The 19,095-nt window shown below is 38.6% G+C and overlaps 1 protein-coding gene across 1 annotated transcript in view; it reads right to left on the bottom strand.

Annotated features, from left to right (window-relative positions):
• dna2 (DNA replication helicase/nuclease 2) overlaps nucleotides 1–19,095 on the bottom strand; it is a 30,578-nt gene that overhangs the window by 3,439 nt on the left and 8,044 nt on the right. Inside the window, exons 7-24 of the mRNA XM_061879985.1 lie at nucleotides 16,630–16,778; nucleotides 16,425–16,547; nucleotides 16,092–16,335; nucleotides 15,909–16,023; nucleotides 12,890–13,046; nucleotides 12,632–12,811; nucleotides 8,420–8,650; nucleotides 8,230–8,343; nucleotides 8,052–8,161; nucleotides 6,839–6,948; nucleotides 6,639–6,767; nucleotides 6,453–6,545; nucleotides 6,170–6,363; nucleotides 6,003–6,092; nucleotides 5,665–5,878; nucleotides 611–700; nucleotides 354–539; nucleotides 140–286 (exon numbers count right to left, since the gene is read on the bottom strand). Coding sequence (XP_061735969.1) covers nucleotides 140–286; nucleotides 354–539; nucleotides 611–700; nucleotides 5,665–5,878; nucleotides 6,003–6,092; nucleotides 6,170–6,363; nucleotides 6,453–6,545; nucleotides 6,639–6,767; nucleotides 6,839–6,948; nucleotides 8,052–8,161; nucleotides 8,230–8,343; nucleotides 8,420–8,650; nucleotides 12,632–12,811; nucleotides 12,890–13,046; nucleotides 15,909–16,023; nucleotides 16,092–16,335; nucleotides 16,425–16,547; nucleotides 16,630–16,778 — 2,676 coding nt within the window. The remainder of the gene's footprint in view (nucleotides 1–139; nucleotides 287–353; nucleotides 540–610; nucleotides 701–5,664; nucleotides 5,879–6,002; nucleotides 6,093–6,169; nucleotides 6,364–6,452; nucleotides 6,546–6,638; nucleotides 6,768–6,838; nucleotides 6,949–8,051; nucleotides 8,162–8,229; nucleotides 8,344–8,419; nucleotides 8,651–12,631; nucleotides 12,812–12,889; nucleotides 13,047–15,908; nucleotides 16,024–16,091; nucleotides 16,336–16,424; nucleotides 16,548–16,629; nucleotides 16,779–19,095) is intronic.

Raw genomic sequence — 19,095 nt, 5'->3', positions numbered from 1 at the left:
GACGGTTAGCCTAGTTACTCACTTTGAGACCGAGATCAATATAGAACTTTTAAAAAATGTTACTTAATTGGAATATGTATTTTTCATGCAAGCCTGTCACATAACCTCACCCTAAGCTGTTGTCAGACCAAAAGGATATCATCTTCTCTTGCTCCAGACGATTGAGTAGTTTCTCCACAGGAGCGTAGCGTCTGAGCGTGGAGGCGGAGCCCACCATCAGCAGTTTGTGTTTGGCCCTGGTGATGGCGACGTTGAGGCGGCGCCAGTCCTTCAGCAGCTCTCCTAGCTGGGAATCAAAGACGCAAGTCAACTTGATGTTTCCATCCTTCCAAAAGGGACCAACAACTATTTACATGTTCTTCATCTGTGGTGCTCCTGACAAAAGAGAGAACTATGACACTCTTGTCCCGTCCTTGGTATTTGTCCACCGTGTTCACCTCCACGCTGCTGAAAGCAGACGACTGCAGCAGGGACGAGATGGTCTTCAGTTGTTGCCTGTAGGGGGCGATGATACCCACGTCGCTGGCCTTACAGCCCGCCTACAACACAGAAATAGAATCAGCAGCATATTGACGGAGTCTTTATTATAATACATGTACTGGATGCAGACTTTTAACAAGAGAGACAGCAGAAGGTGGATGACAGCAGCCTCAGTGCGATTGCTTATTCCCCCTTGTTCCACTGACTCCAAAGCTGGCACCTTAAAGCAGAGACATGAATGATGATCATCACAATGTACCCCAGCTGGATTAGCACAATAGGTGTTTAACAAAACATGCCAGTTCCTCAGGCCATGTCCGCACAATGCCTCAGACTGGAAGTCCCTGCTGAGAGTGGTGAGGACGGCGGAAAATATCATCAGGACTCATCTTCCTTTTACTCGGGAAATCGCAAAAAACGCTGCCTGACCAGGGCTCAGAAAATCTGTAGAGACTCCTCCCACCCCCACCAAGGACTGTTTTCACAGCTGGAGTCTGGAAAGACGTTCCGCAGCCTCCCAGTTCTGTAACAGCTTCTTCCCTCAGGCCATAAGACTCTTGAACGCATTATAATAATCCCCTTAATTCCCCACAAAAACAGATTTACTCGCTGGACTATAAAGACAATATTACATACATCCATAAATGTGGATGCATATGCAAAAGTGCAATATATTTATCTGTAGAGTAAATCTATTTATTTATTGCTCTCTTATCCTGCACTACAACGAGCTGGTGCAAGAACATTTTGTTCTTATCTGTACTGTAAAGTTCAAATTTAAATGACGATAAAGAAAGTTAAGTCTAACATATTTTAAAAATGCATATTTTTCATTCACACACAGGTGTGTTTTGTCTTTTGCAAACTAAGGGCCTAATTGACTAAGATCTACATATTTCATCCTCAACAGCGTGTGCACACAATAACATAGCGTGTACTATTCGTGGGCATGTTGCAGGTAATCTACTGAGACTGCGTGTGCGATTGAAAAATGGTACCGACTGCCCTAATTAAACAAGGATTTTGCACATACTATACAGGGCATTAACACAGAAACACTATTTTACTGTACATCTATGTGATCATGCTAATGTTCATTGTCGTTTTTTGTGTTATTAATATTTACTTTACTAACTGCTTCTTTGCTATTTATTGTCATATTATATTTGTACTTATCGTATTTGCTGATGCTGTTCTGTTGTTGTTGCTCTTGTCGCCGCAATTTGACCCTCGGTCTTCTTTTTTTCCCTTTTTCCCCTCCTGGGCCGAACATTAATATAATTCCACTTAATGAAGTAAAAAACAAATAAAGCAACAAGAGAAGTAAATCTGTATGGCATATATACACAAGTCTGCCACCACTTTGGACTTTTTTAGAGCACAGCTTAAAACTCACCTCTTTGCCGCAGATGATTTTTGATTTATGTGTTCATCGTGTGTCTTAAATGTTTGTTCTAGATTCCTTTGTGTGTCTCAGTCTTTTTTTCAGTTTTTTTTTGTGTCTCTACTCGGGCTGATGAAACAGTTGGTTGGGGGTGCGCATAATAAATGAAAATAACATAACTAAACATATGGCAAATATGGGCATCTACATCAACAATATGATTTGCCTGAGTAGCTGGACAGGACAGAAAAAAACAAAAAAAGCCCAAACTTATTTAACAACATAAAATGAAGTTATCTACTATAGGGTGTTAAGATAGGATAGGATAGTGGGCAGCCTTTTCATGGTTGCTTTTTTGGGTCTGTTCCTGTCTTTGGCTGTGAGGCCCTCACCCCAACTGACGATGGCGTGGATCACTGCAGAAGCCACCGCAGTGTACATTATGTGGGTGTTGAAATGGTGTTTTTGTTTTGTTGTCAACTTGTTTGTCTATACATGGTGCAATCGTATGTGTGCAGTATTTATCATTTATTTTTTTATTTTCGTTGTGTTTTATTGTTTCATTCCGTGCGGCGGTACACATTCTTGATGTTTCTTACAGCCCTGAGCTCCATGTACAATAAGTGTGCACTCATTTTTAGAGCAGCGTCTCAAATTTGCAACACGGCCCTCTACTTAACTTCATAGTTCAGTGGAATTGCATTAAGCAAACCCTGGGCGGCTAGTAGTTAAACAAGGGCTGTCAAAAATAACAAGTTAACTAATTAATCACAAAAAAAATATTGCATTAGCAGTAGTCATGTATAAACGCAAACAAAACATTCGCATTTGTGTCCAAATATATATATATATATGTATATATATATATTTATATTAGGGCTGTGAATCTTTGAGTGTCCCACGATTCGATTCAATATCGATTCTTGGGGTCACGATTCGATAATATATCGATTTTTTTCGATTAGATTCTCGATTCAAAAACGATATTTTTCCGATTCAAAACGATTCTGTATTCATTCAATACATAGGATTTCAGCAGGATCTACCCCAGTCTGCTGACATGTTAGCAGAGTAGTAGATTTTTTTTTTTTTTAAAAAGCTTTTATAATTGTAAAGGACAATGTTTTATCAACTGATTGCAATAATGTAAATTTGTTGTAACTATTAAACGAACCAAAAATATGACTTATTTTATCTTTGTGAAAACATCGAACACAGTGTGTTGTCAGGCTTATGAGATGCGATGCAAGTGTAAGCCACTGTGACACTATTGTTCTTTTTTATTATTTTTATAAATGTCTAATGATAATGTCAGTGAGGGATTTTTAATCACTGCTATGCTGAAATTATAATTAATATTGATACTGTTGTTGATAATATTAATTTTTGTTTCACTACTTTTGGTTTGTTCTGTGTCGTGTTTGTCTCCTCTCAATTGCTCTGTTTATTACAGTTCTGAGTGTTGCTGGGTCAGGTTTGGTTTTGGAATTGGATCGCATTGTTATGGTACTGCTCCGTAGTGGTTTATTGGATGTATTAAAAAATAAAATAAAATAAAAATTAAATAATAAAAAAAAAAATTATCGATTTTTTAAAAATGAGAATCGATTCTGAATCGCACAACGTAAACGATTCAATTTGTATTCGAATCGATTTTTTCCCACACCCTTAATATATATATATATATATATGTAGTTATTATTGTAAATTACGCAAGCTAGTAATAACTCGTGATTATACATTATTATCCAAATTCAAGTGTGATTAATCTGATTAAAAAATATAGACATTTGACAAAACTAAGGTAAATATATTATGACAATCATAAATGTCACGAGACAATACTTACAATAACAACACAATCACAATAATTACAGCACAACAAACACATTTCTGAACACAAAGCCCAACTTCCTGTGAGCAAGCAGAAGTGCTTCTGATCATCTCATTTGAAACTAAATGGTGTCAAAATATGACATTTTATATAACATTTTCCATTTACGACTAAAGGTTTGTTATATATCTGATGGTTAACTAATTTATTCACATGATGAAAACTGAAGTAAGTGCTTTGTACAGCCCAGCATCACCCAGACTTGACCTCCATGTTTCAAAAAAGTCGCAAAAAAGACTGACAACGTTGAGGAATGCTCATCAAACACGTATTTGTAACATACCACAGGCGAACAGGCTACCATATTTTTCGGACTACAAGTCGCAGTTTTTTTCATAGTTTGGTTATTTATGTATCATATAACGTACACTTATTCTGCCTGTTGTTCACTATTCTTTATTTATTTTAAATTGCCTTTCCAACGTCTATTCTTGGTGTCGGGTTTTATCAAATAAATTTCCCCAAAAATTGCGACTTATACTCCAGTGCGACTTATATATGTTTTTTTCCTTCTTTACTACGCATTTTCGGCAGGTGCGATTTATACTCCGGAGCGACTGATAATCTGAAAAGTACGGTAATTAAGAAGAAGTGGGTGCCATATTTGGATATAAAAGCAGCTTCCATGAAATGCTCAGTCATCCACAAACAAGAATGGGGTGAGGGTCACCACTTTGTGAACAAATGCGTGAACAAATTGTCCAACAGTTTAAGAACAACATTTCTCAACGAGCTATTGCAAGGAATTTAGGGATTTCACCATCTACGGTCTGTAATATCATCAAAAGGTTCAGAGAATCTGGAGAAATCCCTCCACGTAAGCGAGGATATTACGGATCTTCGATCCCTCAGGCGGTACTGCATCAAAAACCGGCATAAGTGTGTAAAAGATATTAACACATGGGCTCAGGAACACTTCAGAAAACCACTGTAAGTAACTACAGTTTGTTGCTACATCTGTAACTCTATTGTGCAAAGCCAAAGCCATTTTTTTACAACACCCAGAAACGCCGCCGGCTTCACTTGGCCCGAGATCATCTAATGGACTGTTGCAATGTGGAAAATTGTTCTGTGGTCTGACGAGTCCACATTTAAAATTGTTTTGGGAAACTGTGGACGTCGTGTCCTCTGGCTCAAAGAGGAAAAGAACCATCCGGACTGTTAGGGGCGCAAAGGTCAAAAGCCAGCATCTGTGGTGGTATGGAGGTGTATTAGTGCCCAATGCATGGGTAACTCACACATCTGTGTAGACACCATTAATGCTGAAAGGTACATGCAGGTTTTGGATCAACATATGTTGCAATCCAAGCCACATCATTTTCATGGACGCCCCTGCTTATTTCAGCAAGACAATGCCAAGCCACATTCTGCATGCGTTACGACAGCGTGACTTCGTAGTAAAGGAGTGCGGGTACTAGACTGGCCTGCCTGTAGTCCAGACATGTTTCCCATTGAAAATGTATGGCGCATTATGAAGCGTGAAATGCGACAACAGAGACCCAGGACTGTTGAACAACTTGAGCTGTACATCAAGCAAGAATGGGAAATAATTCCACCTAAAAAGGTTAAAAAAATGGTGTCCTCAGTTCAAGCAGACACACACGCACGCACTCACACGCATGCACGTACACACGCAAGCAAGTGTCTTCAAAGTGGAGGACTTTTATCGAGGCTAAAACCAATTATTCATATTGACATTGATTCTTATGAGGAACTCTGCTTAATTATACAAACTCATCAGTTTACGAAACATGTTCAAGAACCAATTAAGCTTGTAAATTGAGATTCCACTGCAGTTGCCTGTGTGCAATTGTTTTTCAAAAATTTGAAGCAAAGGTGAGGACAAATGTGCTGGCAAAGCACATGAATTCAAAATATGTGGAAAAAAAGTTAAATTTAAGTTTACCATTGAGCAATCCAGGAAGCAAACAGGGTTACTCGGTAACAGTGTATTTTGTATCCACGCCAGATCCTGCTGGGGATGAGTCTCAGAGAAGGAACCAAGCGCTGACTGGACAGACGGCAGCGCGGACAGAGATAGGAGGGCCGACGCCGTCTTCTCGGAGCCGCACTCCAAGAGTCCGTCGTACATCAGACAGTTGCTGAGAGACATGATCTGCCTGCAAACGCATAGTTACTCGTCATAAGCAACACTTTTACGTGTTTAATTAGTTAGAAAACAGCCTGGTAGAGAATTAACAACTCAATATAGTCAAAACTGCCGCTTGAAGCTTCCATGGGTACCTGTTCATGCGGTACTGGACGTTGAGATGGACCACAGCTTCACTGTGATGCTCCAGTCGCTTAAACAGACTCTCATCCATCCCTAGTGATCTTTTGAAAAAGAAAAGATTAAAAACCTAGATTATTTCGAGACTGACAGATGGCAGGCCCAGGATTTGTGATGGTACCTTGCTTCCTGGTTGTGCACAATGGGGGGCAGCTGTTGGTGGTCTCCAACCAGGACCAATCTGTCAGCGTAGAACAGCGGGCCCAGACAGATGGGCTGGCTAATCTGAGACGCTTCGTCCACGATGCAGAAATCAAAGCGCCGTCGTGAGAAAATGGGATGCTTAATTCCCATGCAGGTGGTCCCTACAACCAGCTTTTAGGGAAAAAGATAAATATAGATCAGACAAAAAGAGTTCAATTGAACTGTCAAAGCATCAAATCGAAACGTTTATCTCCCTTTACCTCTTTGTTATAAAGCTGCTCAAGTTCCGACAGTGTATGAACTCCTTTGTTCCGGATGCTTTCCTCGGTGTACGGATGGATGTCTGGATGGACCTTTGGAGGACCATTAGACATTTCATTAGGTACACCAGAGTAGCCTTATGGAGCACTAAAATCTGGATCAAAACGAGCCTTTCCAAAACTAACCTTACGCCCTTGCCCGAGACGCAAGAAGCCAACTTTAAAGCGTTTGAGCTTCAACAGGATGTTGTCCACCGCAGAGTGAGTGTAACTGGTCAGCAACACACTGAAGCCGCACGCATGAAGAATGCGAACCTGCGAAGAAAGTCAATCAGAGATAATAAAAAGGGCGGCGTTATTAATAGCAATGATGTTTAGAAGCATACCAAGGCACAGATGGTGGTGGTTTTGCCTGTGCCGGGCATGCCAACTATCAATGTGTAATCTTTACACAGCAACACCTTCTTAATGGCCTGCCTTTGCGGCTTGTTCAGACCTGCAAACACATGCATACTAATGTGTTAGTTTTATTTTATCACAATCTTTCAAAAAATATGTAATAGGTTAGAAAGTTGCTGAGGCATGACAGCTTCCACTGAATGCTTTTTCATTTCATTTCACATTATTATTATTCAATGGACATGCTAGGCAGGAATGAAGGAGACGTTAAAATGATCAAAGAAGAAAGCTGGTTTAATCAAGACAGTGCATGATGTGCTGTCTGCTGTCATACCATCTGTGAACCGTCTATTCTACAGAAGAATAAAATAATGAATTTAATTTATAACACAATGCAATCTCAAAGTTCAACAGAGTGTAGAAGAGACAAGCAAGAGACAATTAAAATGTGATTAAAACTAATAAAAAAAAGTATAATAATAGCAACATCAATAATAGTTGGAAAACAATAGGACAAGCTATTACTCCAAGAGTAAACTGTTGTGGCCAAAAACTGTGGGGGTGACTTTGTGCGTCAATAAATTCCCCTGCTTAATCTTTACTTTTTTTTATTCTCACTCAAATTGGCTTTTTTGTATTTGGGATGCTACAACATGAAATGATCACTGTGAATGTGCTCAAAAAATATTAATAAACACACTGATATTTAAAGTGTTATTAAAAACAAAAACAACATAAAATAAAAATAAGTATATATATATTATATATATATAAATAAAATACACCGTTTATTATGTATTAGTTATTAAAGCACACTATTTAAGTCAAATTTTGGGCCACAACTCTATAGTTAAGGGTTGGAAACCTGACACCTATCAAATTCATCTATAATAACATGGAATACTTGGTTGAAAGCAGGAACCCAATCATAAACTGGGCAAGAAGTGATAAGATAGCTCAGATTATTTTTTTCAACGGCGGTTTCATGAGCATCAGTGATGAAAGTACTGTAATACTAAAAATAAATATCACCAATAATAATGCAATGTTGCAGAAACTATTAAACCCAGTGTTTTGTACCAAGTGCTGCACAAACCGGTCTAATCAGAAATTCGCAAGTGCTGGGTACATGATGCTCAGTTTAAAGAGTGAAGCTGCAATGATGTGTCAGTATAAGTGACTATGAGGAGAAAGAAAAACCTTTAAGTATGTTTGCCACGGTGTCCTTGGCCTCTCTGGGCAGAACCGAACTGAGATTGGAAATAAATTCCGGAGGACGATGATCAACAACCAACTCCCTTAGACGATTACTACACAGACACAATCAGAGGGTTAAAATAGTTCATGTAGACAATGATGCTAAAAGTGTAGCCGCTACCTGTGCTGACTGCTCTCCATCAGCTTGGAGAGGTTGGTGAGGTGAGTGCTGAGGTCAATTACTCCTTCATCTGAATCCAGACGAAACATTTCCTTCCCGAGCGCAGACACATCCCTGCAATAGACATTCTACCTTCACTGGGCTGCAGACCATGCAGGGACAAGCAGACCTGTGCAGTATGAGTGCTCACCTGTCCAGGGTACAACTGATGGATGTCGCGCTGACGTCACACAAGTAGCCTGTTGCCACCGCGACAAAACGACCTCCCTGGTCACTGAGGACGACGCGATCCCCGGTGGTCAGGCCGCTTGTGTTGCATGACCGGTTGGCTCGCTGGAAACGGTGAAGGAAAACTCCCTCCGACTGCACGATCACGTGGTCACTCAGCTGAAGGTTGCCGACACAAGTCCCGTTCTTCTCACTAGAAGCAGATAACCTAAATCAATACACTTTTAAATATGGGTGATCCAGCAGATGGCGCTGTATTTCTTCCTTTCTAATACCCTTTTAATAAATGCATGACTTAGATTAGATTGTAGATTTACAGTTGTACAAAGACTTTTAGCTCAAGGAAATTAACACATTTTGCATTATGTCTCCTAAATAAAATAAATACAATAATTTTGTGAAACCTCTTGAATTGTTTGGAACTGCAGTAAATATGCCAAATTTAGCAAAGTGCTTATTTTCGCCCGCAGTTCCAGACATAAATTAACAACAAAAGCTTATTTTATTTTAAAGCCATTGGGATGAACTTGAGGCAATAATCATAAAAGCGAAGCCAAATACTTCCAGACTTTACTACGAGAGGAAACTTGTCATCCTTTTAATGCTGTTTTTTAAAGTCTGCAATAATGCCACTATTCAAATAACCAACGAGTCTACAAAAAACATTTAACAGCTGTGGCTGTAGGTTACCAGCTGAGTTTTTTTTTTGTGTTGTTTTTTTTATTTTTTTTATTAACTCCACAAGATGGCAGTAGCTGCGCTTTAGTCACTGTTAATCTCTGGTTGTAGTCCCAGGAATTGTGGAGGAGGCATGTAATTATAGAAATTAGATCGGATTTGGGGACGATATTTGCCTTTTTTAACGAAAAGGCAATCAGCTGATGAGCCAAGTCCAGACGTTCTTTACCACAGCTTGTACTTAATGTTTACATGGCTACAGATTTTTCTTAGGACTGGGCGGAGATATATTACGAAGTATACAGTTATATACAGGTATTTTGGAAACAGACACATTATTGAGACAATGACAACAGATACATGTAATCCTTTACGTCTTGACGGAAAAGTGTCACTGCTCATTGTGTCTGCACTGGATGCTGTGTCCCACCTAGGATTGAACGGTATACTGGTACTAATACGGCACTGCGGTAATAATGAATAAATAATGATACTATACTGCCTTTGAAAAATACTGGTCCTTTCTTTTCATCCATATGCTGCCGTGCAGCGGTGATGTACATAGCAGTGGTGCATGTTGATTGAGTGTGTCAAAATGCATGCAAAGACCCGAGAGCTCAGAGCGCATACAAACAAAAACAGCGTGAAGAGAATGGCAAAAACGGCAATTCTACTGGTTACGAAAGAGTGTGCGTGAAGCGCAATATGGACGAATTTTGGCTTAAAAACTATCAATAAACGTAATGCTTTAATCAAGGAAGCGCTGTGCTGCAAGTGTGGCTTTAAAACATGCCTCGCCAAAGGTGACGATTAGTATTAACACCTTTGCTTCAAACTTAGGTAAACATTTAGATAACAAGCACTAAGATCTGCACAAGGAATTTAAGGAGCGACAGGTAATAATGGAGTCAACTTGCTACCCTGCTCTGCACACACAGATACGCAGACACGCACACAGCTGTGTGGCTTGTTAGCACAGTCCAAACAGGCACTGCCCACGTAACGTAAACTAATGCAAGTGAAATGACTGAATGTTTTAACAAATTCCTACAATTTGTGTTTTATCTTTTACAATGTGTGTTTTACCTGTTACATGTGTGCTTTTAGCCATAGTATTTATTTGAGTATTTGCTAATGATCGTATGCGTACTTCCAGCTACTTAGTTGCCAAGATTTGCTACCTAAATCATGAAGGATTTAATACAATGTCAATAAAGCTTTTTATTCCATTACAACCTATGGTAATCCTAGATTACCATAGGTTGTTCTCCAAATTGTTTTTTGAGTGCAATAAGATAAGCCCAATGTGTCTAATGCTTTTCACTTTTTATTTTAACCTTCTAAAATTGTTCTTTGAGTGCAATACGAAACATACTAAATTACTATATTTATCGTAAGATTTTCTGTTAAAATGAACCTAATAATTACATTTTTTGTGGTCCCCTTAATTCAGAAAAGTATCTCTATACATTTTGGTCCCGATACCAAAATATTGGTATGGCAACATTGGACTTGACATGTTTTGACAAAAATCTCCAATAAAAGTGACTTTAGATTTTTTTCTCTACCATCTTTGTTTCTGCTGAGCTTGTATTTCATCGTACAAAAGCAGTTCGAGGAACAATTAACATTTTATGTTTTTAATGCACTTAACTGTTATCCAAAAAGGGACGTGAAGCTTCTACTCGCTCCAAGCAGCAATGCGTTCGCTTCAATGATATCGTCTCATGGCGACTGAAGGTAAAACTGTCTTGCCATGGTTGTGCATCTGAGATTTCCATGAGGTCCCCCTTTCTATGTGCAGTCCTGCTCGCTATTTTCGAGCCTGTGGCTAAACAGTAACTGGACACCATTACACATTTTCCCAAACTACGGAACGGGCCGAGGGTCCATCCATCCATTTTATACCGCTTGTCCCTTTCGGGGTCGTCAAAACTTCTAATCATGCATTAAAAGAATAATTGCTGTTAAAGGAACTTTTAGTTAGCATATTATCACAATAACTTTGACAGGCCTAATAATTATATAACGTAATGTACAACTTTCTACCAAACACTACCTAGAAACATGCCCTTTGTCTGGCTTAACATTTCTTTTAAATTGCATACCTTGTACAAAATGAGGGCAAAAACACACGAAACAAATTAGATAAAAAGCAGTGAAACAATAATAATGATAGATAAACACCATAATATATACTCTAATGCAGTGGTTCTCAAATGGGGGCACGCGTACCCCTGGGGGTACTTGAAGGTATGCCAAGGGGTACGTGAAATTTTTAAAAATATATTCTAAATATAGCAACAATTCAAAAATCCTTTATAAATATATTTATTGAATAATACTTCAACAAAATATGAATTTAAGTTCATAAACTGTGAAAAGAAATGCAACAATGCAATATTCAGTGTTGACAGCTAGATTTTTTGTGGACAAGTTCCATAAATATTGATGTTAAAGATTAATTTTTTTGTGAATAAATGTTTAGAATGAAGTTCATGAATCCAGATGGATCTCTATTACAATCCCCAAAGAGGGCACTTTAAGTTGATGATTACTTCTATGTGTAGAAATCTTTATAATTGAATCACTTGTTTATTTTTCAACAAGTTTTTAGTTATTTTTATATCTTTTTTTCCAAATAGTTCAAGAAAGACCACAACAAATGAGCAATATTTTGAACTGTTATACAATTTAATAAATCAGAAACTGATGACATAGTGCTGTATTTTACTTATTCATCTCTTTTTTTCAACCAAAAATGCTTTGCTCTGATTAGGGGGTACTTGAATTAAAAAAATGTTCACAAGGGGTACATCACTGAAAAAAGGTTGAGAACCACTGCTCTAATGGCACAGGATAAATGACTGTTTTAGCAGAATCCACAGTTGCAAAATGATAGCCTGGCCAAAGGAACAAAATATTTGTCACACAAAAGAGGAACTTTGCCGATACATTTTTGGTTACAGAAATGAGAGTCCATTTGTTTTTTTTAATTTAGGATAGCTAAAATGTATTTACCTTCCAATTACAGTACAATGGATTACAATTCTACAGTAATGAGAAATACAAGTTGATATCCTTTTAAATGGTTACATGCATTAATATACATTTTGATAACATTACATTATAAATACTGTATAGTTTGTATTTGGTATTTCTTCAGTTTAAGAGCATAATATAAACAAAAGCTCTTAGTTTGTCTGCATAAAGCCAAATATATTTAAAGTAAATTATCGCATGCTGTTCTAATGTGTAGCACCTTTAGACACAAATATGTTGACTGTCTAAAAGTAACATGTCTTCCTTCACTCATTATTTTCACAGTTTTATGCATTTTTATGTATAAAATATGAAAATCGCAAATGAAGTCGCAATCGCAATTTTGGAAAGAAATATCACAATTAGGTTTTTTTCACAAAATAGTGGAGCCCTATTTCAGAACATGTACCAAAGCGAGTTTGGATGGTATTATTACTAACAGCAGCTTGCTTACCTCTCCTCCGGTGTCTGGAGCCACACCCGCTTTCGACCATTCCTGGCCTTCATGCTGGCAGCTTCGAGACTGCACAGCAGCATCCAGTGGCCAAAATATGTTAAATGCATGGCAGTTAGGTGACTTGTCTCCTCCTGCAGAAAGTCATAACTGCTGTCTGCGGAGGCGCCTTCTAACACTCTGGTGAGAGAGGATGGAGGAAGATAATAAGTGAGTACAATTCAGTCCTCATTGGCGACTCCAAAAAATGCGGCTTACCTTTCATACAAAGCACAGTTTCTCCTCTGAGGGCAATACTGACAAGTCTTTTTGTCCGTCAAAATGTTTGGGAGTCTGGCAAGGCAACTTCCCTCCACTCCTTTCTGCGTGCAATTGTGGACGTAATGAACCATGGTGTTCCTTAGCTTCAGCAACTCTAATGTGACCAAAACAGAAAACAGTGTACAGTGTGCTCATTTATACAACCTTGCTTTATTTAATTAAAGGGATTTTAACAGTATCACTAGCTTCAGGTGACCTGCAGATATTTCAAGATCAAATTTTTAAAGACATTTAAGACCTATAAAAGGAAACATTAAGATTTTACCTCAAGAAAAAAACACAGATAAGGCAACTTAAAACTGTTCACAAAGCTTTGCCTTTAAATATAGCTACTATGTTTTTCAGCCTTTTTTTTAATTACAAGCACATTTCATGGCCAATTACACAATTTGGACAACCCTGTCATCTGAACCGACCCCGCAACCCACCATCTGGCCCTCACAGTCTCTGCTGAGAAAAAGTATGTCCCTTAGTGAAATATAATTAAGGACTCTGGCTTTAGAGTAGTCAGTGTACAATTTGTGTAGCAGTATAGACTTCCTCACCTAGTGGCTTACAATGACAGCATGAAGCTTGAAGGAGCTCCAGTGCAAGTCAAATGTTTGTTAGTGTTGGGGTTCCTACCTGGTCTGCTATTTTTTGTAATCTGACTAACCCTTTATGCAGTTCTGTCAAATTTTCTTCAAGGCCATGGTACTATTGGTGAACACGCCTCTAGGCTTGACAATGAAGTTGTGAACAGTTTTGTAATCTTTATCATAGTACCGTATATAAGTTTTTTTATTTTGCCCGTATTGCTTTTACTTGTTACTGTGATATGGCCAACGCACAGCCATTATTATGTCAATAGCTGGCAACACAAGTAAGTCCCACAATAATTGTGTCTACGATCAAGCATTGTGGTCATAGTGTCACGGTCTGGGACTTAGGGATGGGAATCGAAAACCATTTCTTATTTACAATTGTCTCCAAGTGTTTCGATTCCTGGGAATCATTTGCCAGTTTTGTTAATGTTTCCCTTATCAACCCGCATAACGTAACCACGCACAGCACAGAAGCGGCACAAAAGCTGGAGTTATTTACGAGAAAGGATGGACAGGACAACTTGCAGTACTTGCAATGTGGGTATTTCTTCAAAGAGAGGAAATACTTCCAGAAACATTAGCACACACCAAATGTGAAAACTTTGAATGAATGACACGTTTTCATACCTGTCCGAGCATTAAGGGAATCTTTAACAGCAGCAATAACAGCAATGTCAGCGATGTGCTGCAGGTAATTAGGTAACTAACTAACTAACCAACTAACCAACTAACTAACTAACTAACTAACTAACTAACTAACTAACCAACTAACTAACTAACACTGCCTGTGTGGTTTGCACCTTATTGTAAAAGCTTCTATTATTAACTGCAAACATGAAAACTAGTGAGCATCCTGGATGATGCCAGTCACCCTCTGCATAGCGTTATCAGTAGCCAGAGGAGCCTGTTCAGTGCTAGACTGCTTCATCCCAAGTGCAGGACTAATAGACTCAAGAACTCCTTTGTCCCACACGCCATTAGACTGTACAACTCCTCTCTGGGACGGGGGACGGGGGGTATTAGGATGACAGGGGATGCAAAACATTAACAGTGCAAACGTTTTCATAACATGGTCACTACTGCCTACTTTGTCTTGTTATATTCTTATTTTACTGTTATATTGTTATTCCCATTGTTTTTATTCTTTTTGTAATATTTCTCTATTTTGTTTCCTTTTAAACCCCCATTATTTACTTTTTACTTTTTTTTAAATTGATCTCAACTCTGTACACTGCTGCTGGAAATTTAATTTTCCTGAATGAACTCTCCTGAAAGAATCAATAAAGTACTATCTATCTATCTATCTATCTGAAATGAATACCTCTCATGCACACCATCTGACTGGCAGGCTCCCTGTCTTGTATGAGAATTGTTCTCCAAAGTGGAAACACCGTAATTAGTCAGACAGATCTCAAATCCTTCCTGAAAATAAAAGATATGCGTGTTTTTCTGAAAAATGATGGTTAATGTTTCTAGCTGATGTTTGAAAAATTGCACAATGCACACTTTTGTGAATTGTATTTATATAGCGCTTTTCTCAAGTGACTCAAAGCGCTTTTACATAGTGACACCCAATATCTAAGTTACATTTATACCAGTGTGGGTGGCACTGGGAGCAGGTGGGTAAAGTGCCTTGCCCAAGGACACAACGGCAGTAACTGGGATGGCACAAGCGGGAATCGAACCTGCAACTCTCAAGTTGCTGGCACGGCCACTCTACCTGGACTTGCCTTGCTTGATTTGTCACCAACGGACATAGTTTAACTTCAGAGTGGTCAGCTCATGTATGCTTTTAAAAATAATAATTTGTGCAATATTTAGTTTGTTTCTACAGTAAAATATTAATTGTATTAATATTAGTTATTTACATTTTTTCTATAAAAATTTGGGGAACCCGGTCGGTGGCGCCTCATAGAGGTTGTCCGCTTCATAAGACCTTACAGTTGAGTTTGTACATTCATGTTTCTTTTAAATTAAACAAGGTTAACGCTAATCAATTCGTTTGTTATCATGTTATCCAAATGGGAATGGATGAGAGAACAGATAAAAAACCTAATTGTTAAACAAAATTGAAAGTGGAATCGGAAACGGAAAAATCTCATTAATTTCCACCACTACTGGGACTGCAAAAGTGCTGCCAGCACAGGAGAGATGTGGTTCATTGAGGGAAATATGAATGTTAACATGTGCCATGATATTGTTAAGCGTACATGTTTGTAACAATAATTACTGAAAAACTTCTATCAATGGTGAACGATATCCTCTTCTAAAAGGCAGAATTTTTCATGCAGCTCTTGTACTGGATCCTTTTCGATGTAAGTGTGCCTAATGACGAGTCCAGTTTGGAGTCAACTGGGCGGAGCGTTACACACCTCTGCGGTCCATGTGCTTGGCCACAATAGGATGCAAGTTTCCAGTCTTCAGGTAAAGCAGAAAACCAGCTGCAGGGTTGTATCTCTCCAAAGTCATCAGGGTGTAAAGAATCACCTTAAAAAAAAGCTGCCTTAAAGTCACAAGTAAATGTTTTAAATAAGATTTTATAGTTTCCTACCAACCTGACTGCGATGTTCTATCGAGTTGGACTCCTTTCCTGTTTTCAGCTCCAAAGGGATGGTTTCCACTTTGGAGGGCTTGCATCTCACATTTCTTGCTCTTTGGATTCGAACTCTCACCGTCAGGTCAATCTTCCCTTTCAGACCGAATCGTGGCGACCACACATTCTCTTCGATGTCACCCAGCTCTGTAATTGTGGCGCTAGCAAAATCCTGCAACTTGCCTGCAGCTCCAATGTGGTTTGGTCTGACATCACATATGAGCATTACAAAAAAGGCTTATTTAATTTCTGAATAATGATTTTCAAAATGTTTGTCAGTGTTGCGTGTTCACACATTTGCAGGCTGATGGTCTTTGGCGTTGGCGAGCTGATGTATTCCTTTGCCCAATTTTCCAGCGAAGGCAGATAATCATGCAGCTCCTGCTTCATCTCTTCCTGAGTTACACCCAAACTGTACCTGCAGACACACGCACACACCTGCTTAACACTTCTCACTTTGTGCGGTATGCCTTTGCTGGGTGGCCAAAAACAATTCTTACATGTCACCCAAGTGCTGGGGACTGTGCAGAGCCTTGTCGGCCATCTTGGACAATGTGTCCAGAGAGAAGTCCTTAGCTGTGGCTGCTGCCTGGAACACTTGATGGACAATGGTACCGTTCAGCATCTGCTTGGAGCCGCCGTCAAAACTCTGCATCACAGAAACAGGAGAGAATGTCAGCGGTTAGAGTTTTTGCAAATTAGGCCCATTAGGTCCATCACACTAAGGCTACAGCTATAGATTATTTTAGTAATCTATCCATTACTTTGTTTGAATAATCAAGCAATCGGAAAAAACACAGCCTCAATCCGAACTTTAGGGGAAATTGTTAAAACAAACGTTTTACCATTTCGGCTTTAATTCCCCTGATTACAGATTTGAGGGGCTGAAGTATATGGTTCAAAAAGGCTGTAAGTTTTGTGATTCAGTATTTTCTATGTAATTAATTTCCCACAGAATGCATCACATCAAGTTATGCCTTAGTATAGTTTGCATGCTTTACAAAATAAAAGTTAAAAAAAGAAAAATTATTGGCTTACGTTTTCAAAGAAAAATAAAACAAATTATTTACTTTTGCATAAAACAAATTCAGAAAAATTAAATATATAGATTTTTATAACAGTACTGTATTATATTTATTTTTATTAACTGTAAAGAAGGGAAGCACACATTATTTTATTCTTTAAAAAGGCTACACCATTTTGGATATATTACATTTACTTTTTTTGTTGCTGATAGAAAGTAATTTATTTCTTAATCAAGGGTTTATGTTAAATGTAGACCAAGATAACTACTAATGATAATACAACATAATAGTAATAATTATAATAAAAATAATAATTACTGCTTAGGCTGCTGCCCCCGCGACCCGACCTCGGATGAGTGGAAGAAGATGGATGGATGGATGATAATAATAATGATAAAACAAGCACACCCTTCAAATGCAATTAACTTATGTTACTCTTATATTTTAACATTGTTGTTGGTATGCAAACTTTTAAATATCCCAAGTTTAATAAAATTTAAAAAAAAATTAAATAAACTATGACAACCAAAAGCAATAAAATAGTTGTTTGTTAAAGGGGAGGGGTGGGGCAACCCTCAAATATACACAACACAACCAGTACAATCAAGAATATGGCGAAATAAAGTATTGACAAAGAAATTAGCACTTTAATACTAAACAAGTTGGCAGAGGTAGAGTTGTACATTACTTAACTGATAATCAGGTTAGGATCTTTGTAAACAAAATTCAGAGTAATACTATTTAAATGCATACTTAACTGACAATCGGGTTAGGACCTTTTCAAACAAAGTGCAAAGTAACAATATATGAATGCAAACAGATGTATTAACAGGTCCATCCATCCATCCATTTTCTACCACTTGTCCCTTTTGGGATCGCGGGAGGTGCTGGAGCCTATCTCAGCTGCATTCGGACGGAAGGCGGGGTAAACCCTGGACAAGTCGCCACCTAATCACAGGGCCAACACAAATAGACAGACAACATTCACACACTAGGGCCAATTTAGTGTTGCCAATCAGCCTATCCCCAGGTGCATGTCTTTAACGATGGGAGGAAGCCAATATTAACATGTCATTTACAAAAAAAAAACGTTGGCATATTACTAGTGAGAAACAACATGACAATGTTGCAGCTTTTTTCGAAATGCCAGTTTTTCAACAGTGTTTAAAGGGCAGCATGTTGGCGATGTAGTAAACCACATTTTCTGTGAGCACATAACCTAACCTTAGCGCTGTTTCCTTTGCACTCATCTTGTTCACCAAACACTTCAGTGAGTGTGGACTGTCGGGACAAAGGCTCTGCATCTTCATGTGCACGCCTTTTACCATATCGGAATTAAGGATTTGGCCCTGCCATGAGGTAGTGACTTGTCCTGGGTGTACCACGCCTTCCGCCCGATTGTAGCTGAGATAGGCGCAAGCGCCCCCCGCAACCCCAATAGGGAATAAGCGGTAGAAAATGGATGGATGGATGGAATTAAGGTTGTACGGTATACCAGTACTAAAAAAGTATCACAATAGCAATTGATTGAAATCTAGACCATACTGCGTTTGAAAAGCACCAGTACCTTTCTTTCATATGAATGCCGCTGTGCGGCGGTGAATACAGAGCCAAGGGCATGATGTTGAGTGTGTCAAAACGCACACACACAGTGCATACAAGCAATATTATCTTGGAGAGGAAGAATGGCAAAAAAACCCCAACCATTCTAGTGGTTAATAAAGAGGGTGATGACGCGCAATATGGAGGTATTTGGGCTTCAAAACTAACAATAAAGGTGGCGCTTTAAACAAGGAAGGAACGCTTCAATTGTTGCTTTAAAACACGCCTCGCCAAACATGGCGATTAGTATTACCACCTTTGCTTCAAACGTTGGTAAACATCTGAGCATTCAGATCTGCACAAGGACTTATAAAGAGTGACAGGTAATAATTTAGTTGT

This window comes from Nerophis ophidion, linkage group LG02 (genome assembly GCF_033978795.1).
Source record: "Nerophis ophidion isolate RoL-2023_Sa linkage group LG02, RoL_Noph_v1.0, whole genome shotgun sequence".
In the NCBI taxonomy this organism is placed as follows: Eukaryota; Metazoa; Chordata; class Actinopteri; order Syngnathiformes; family Syngnathidae; genus Nerophis; species Nerophis ophidion.
Note: the sequence above shows the minus strand (reverse complement) of the source record. Positions and strands in the feature narration are given on the sequence as shown.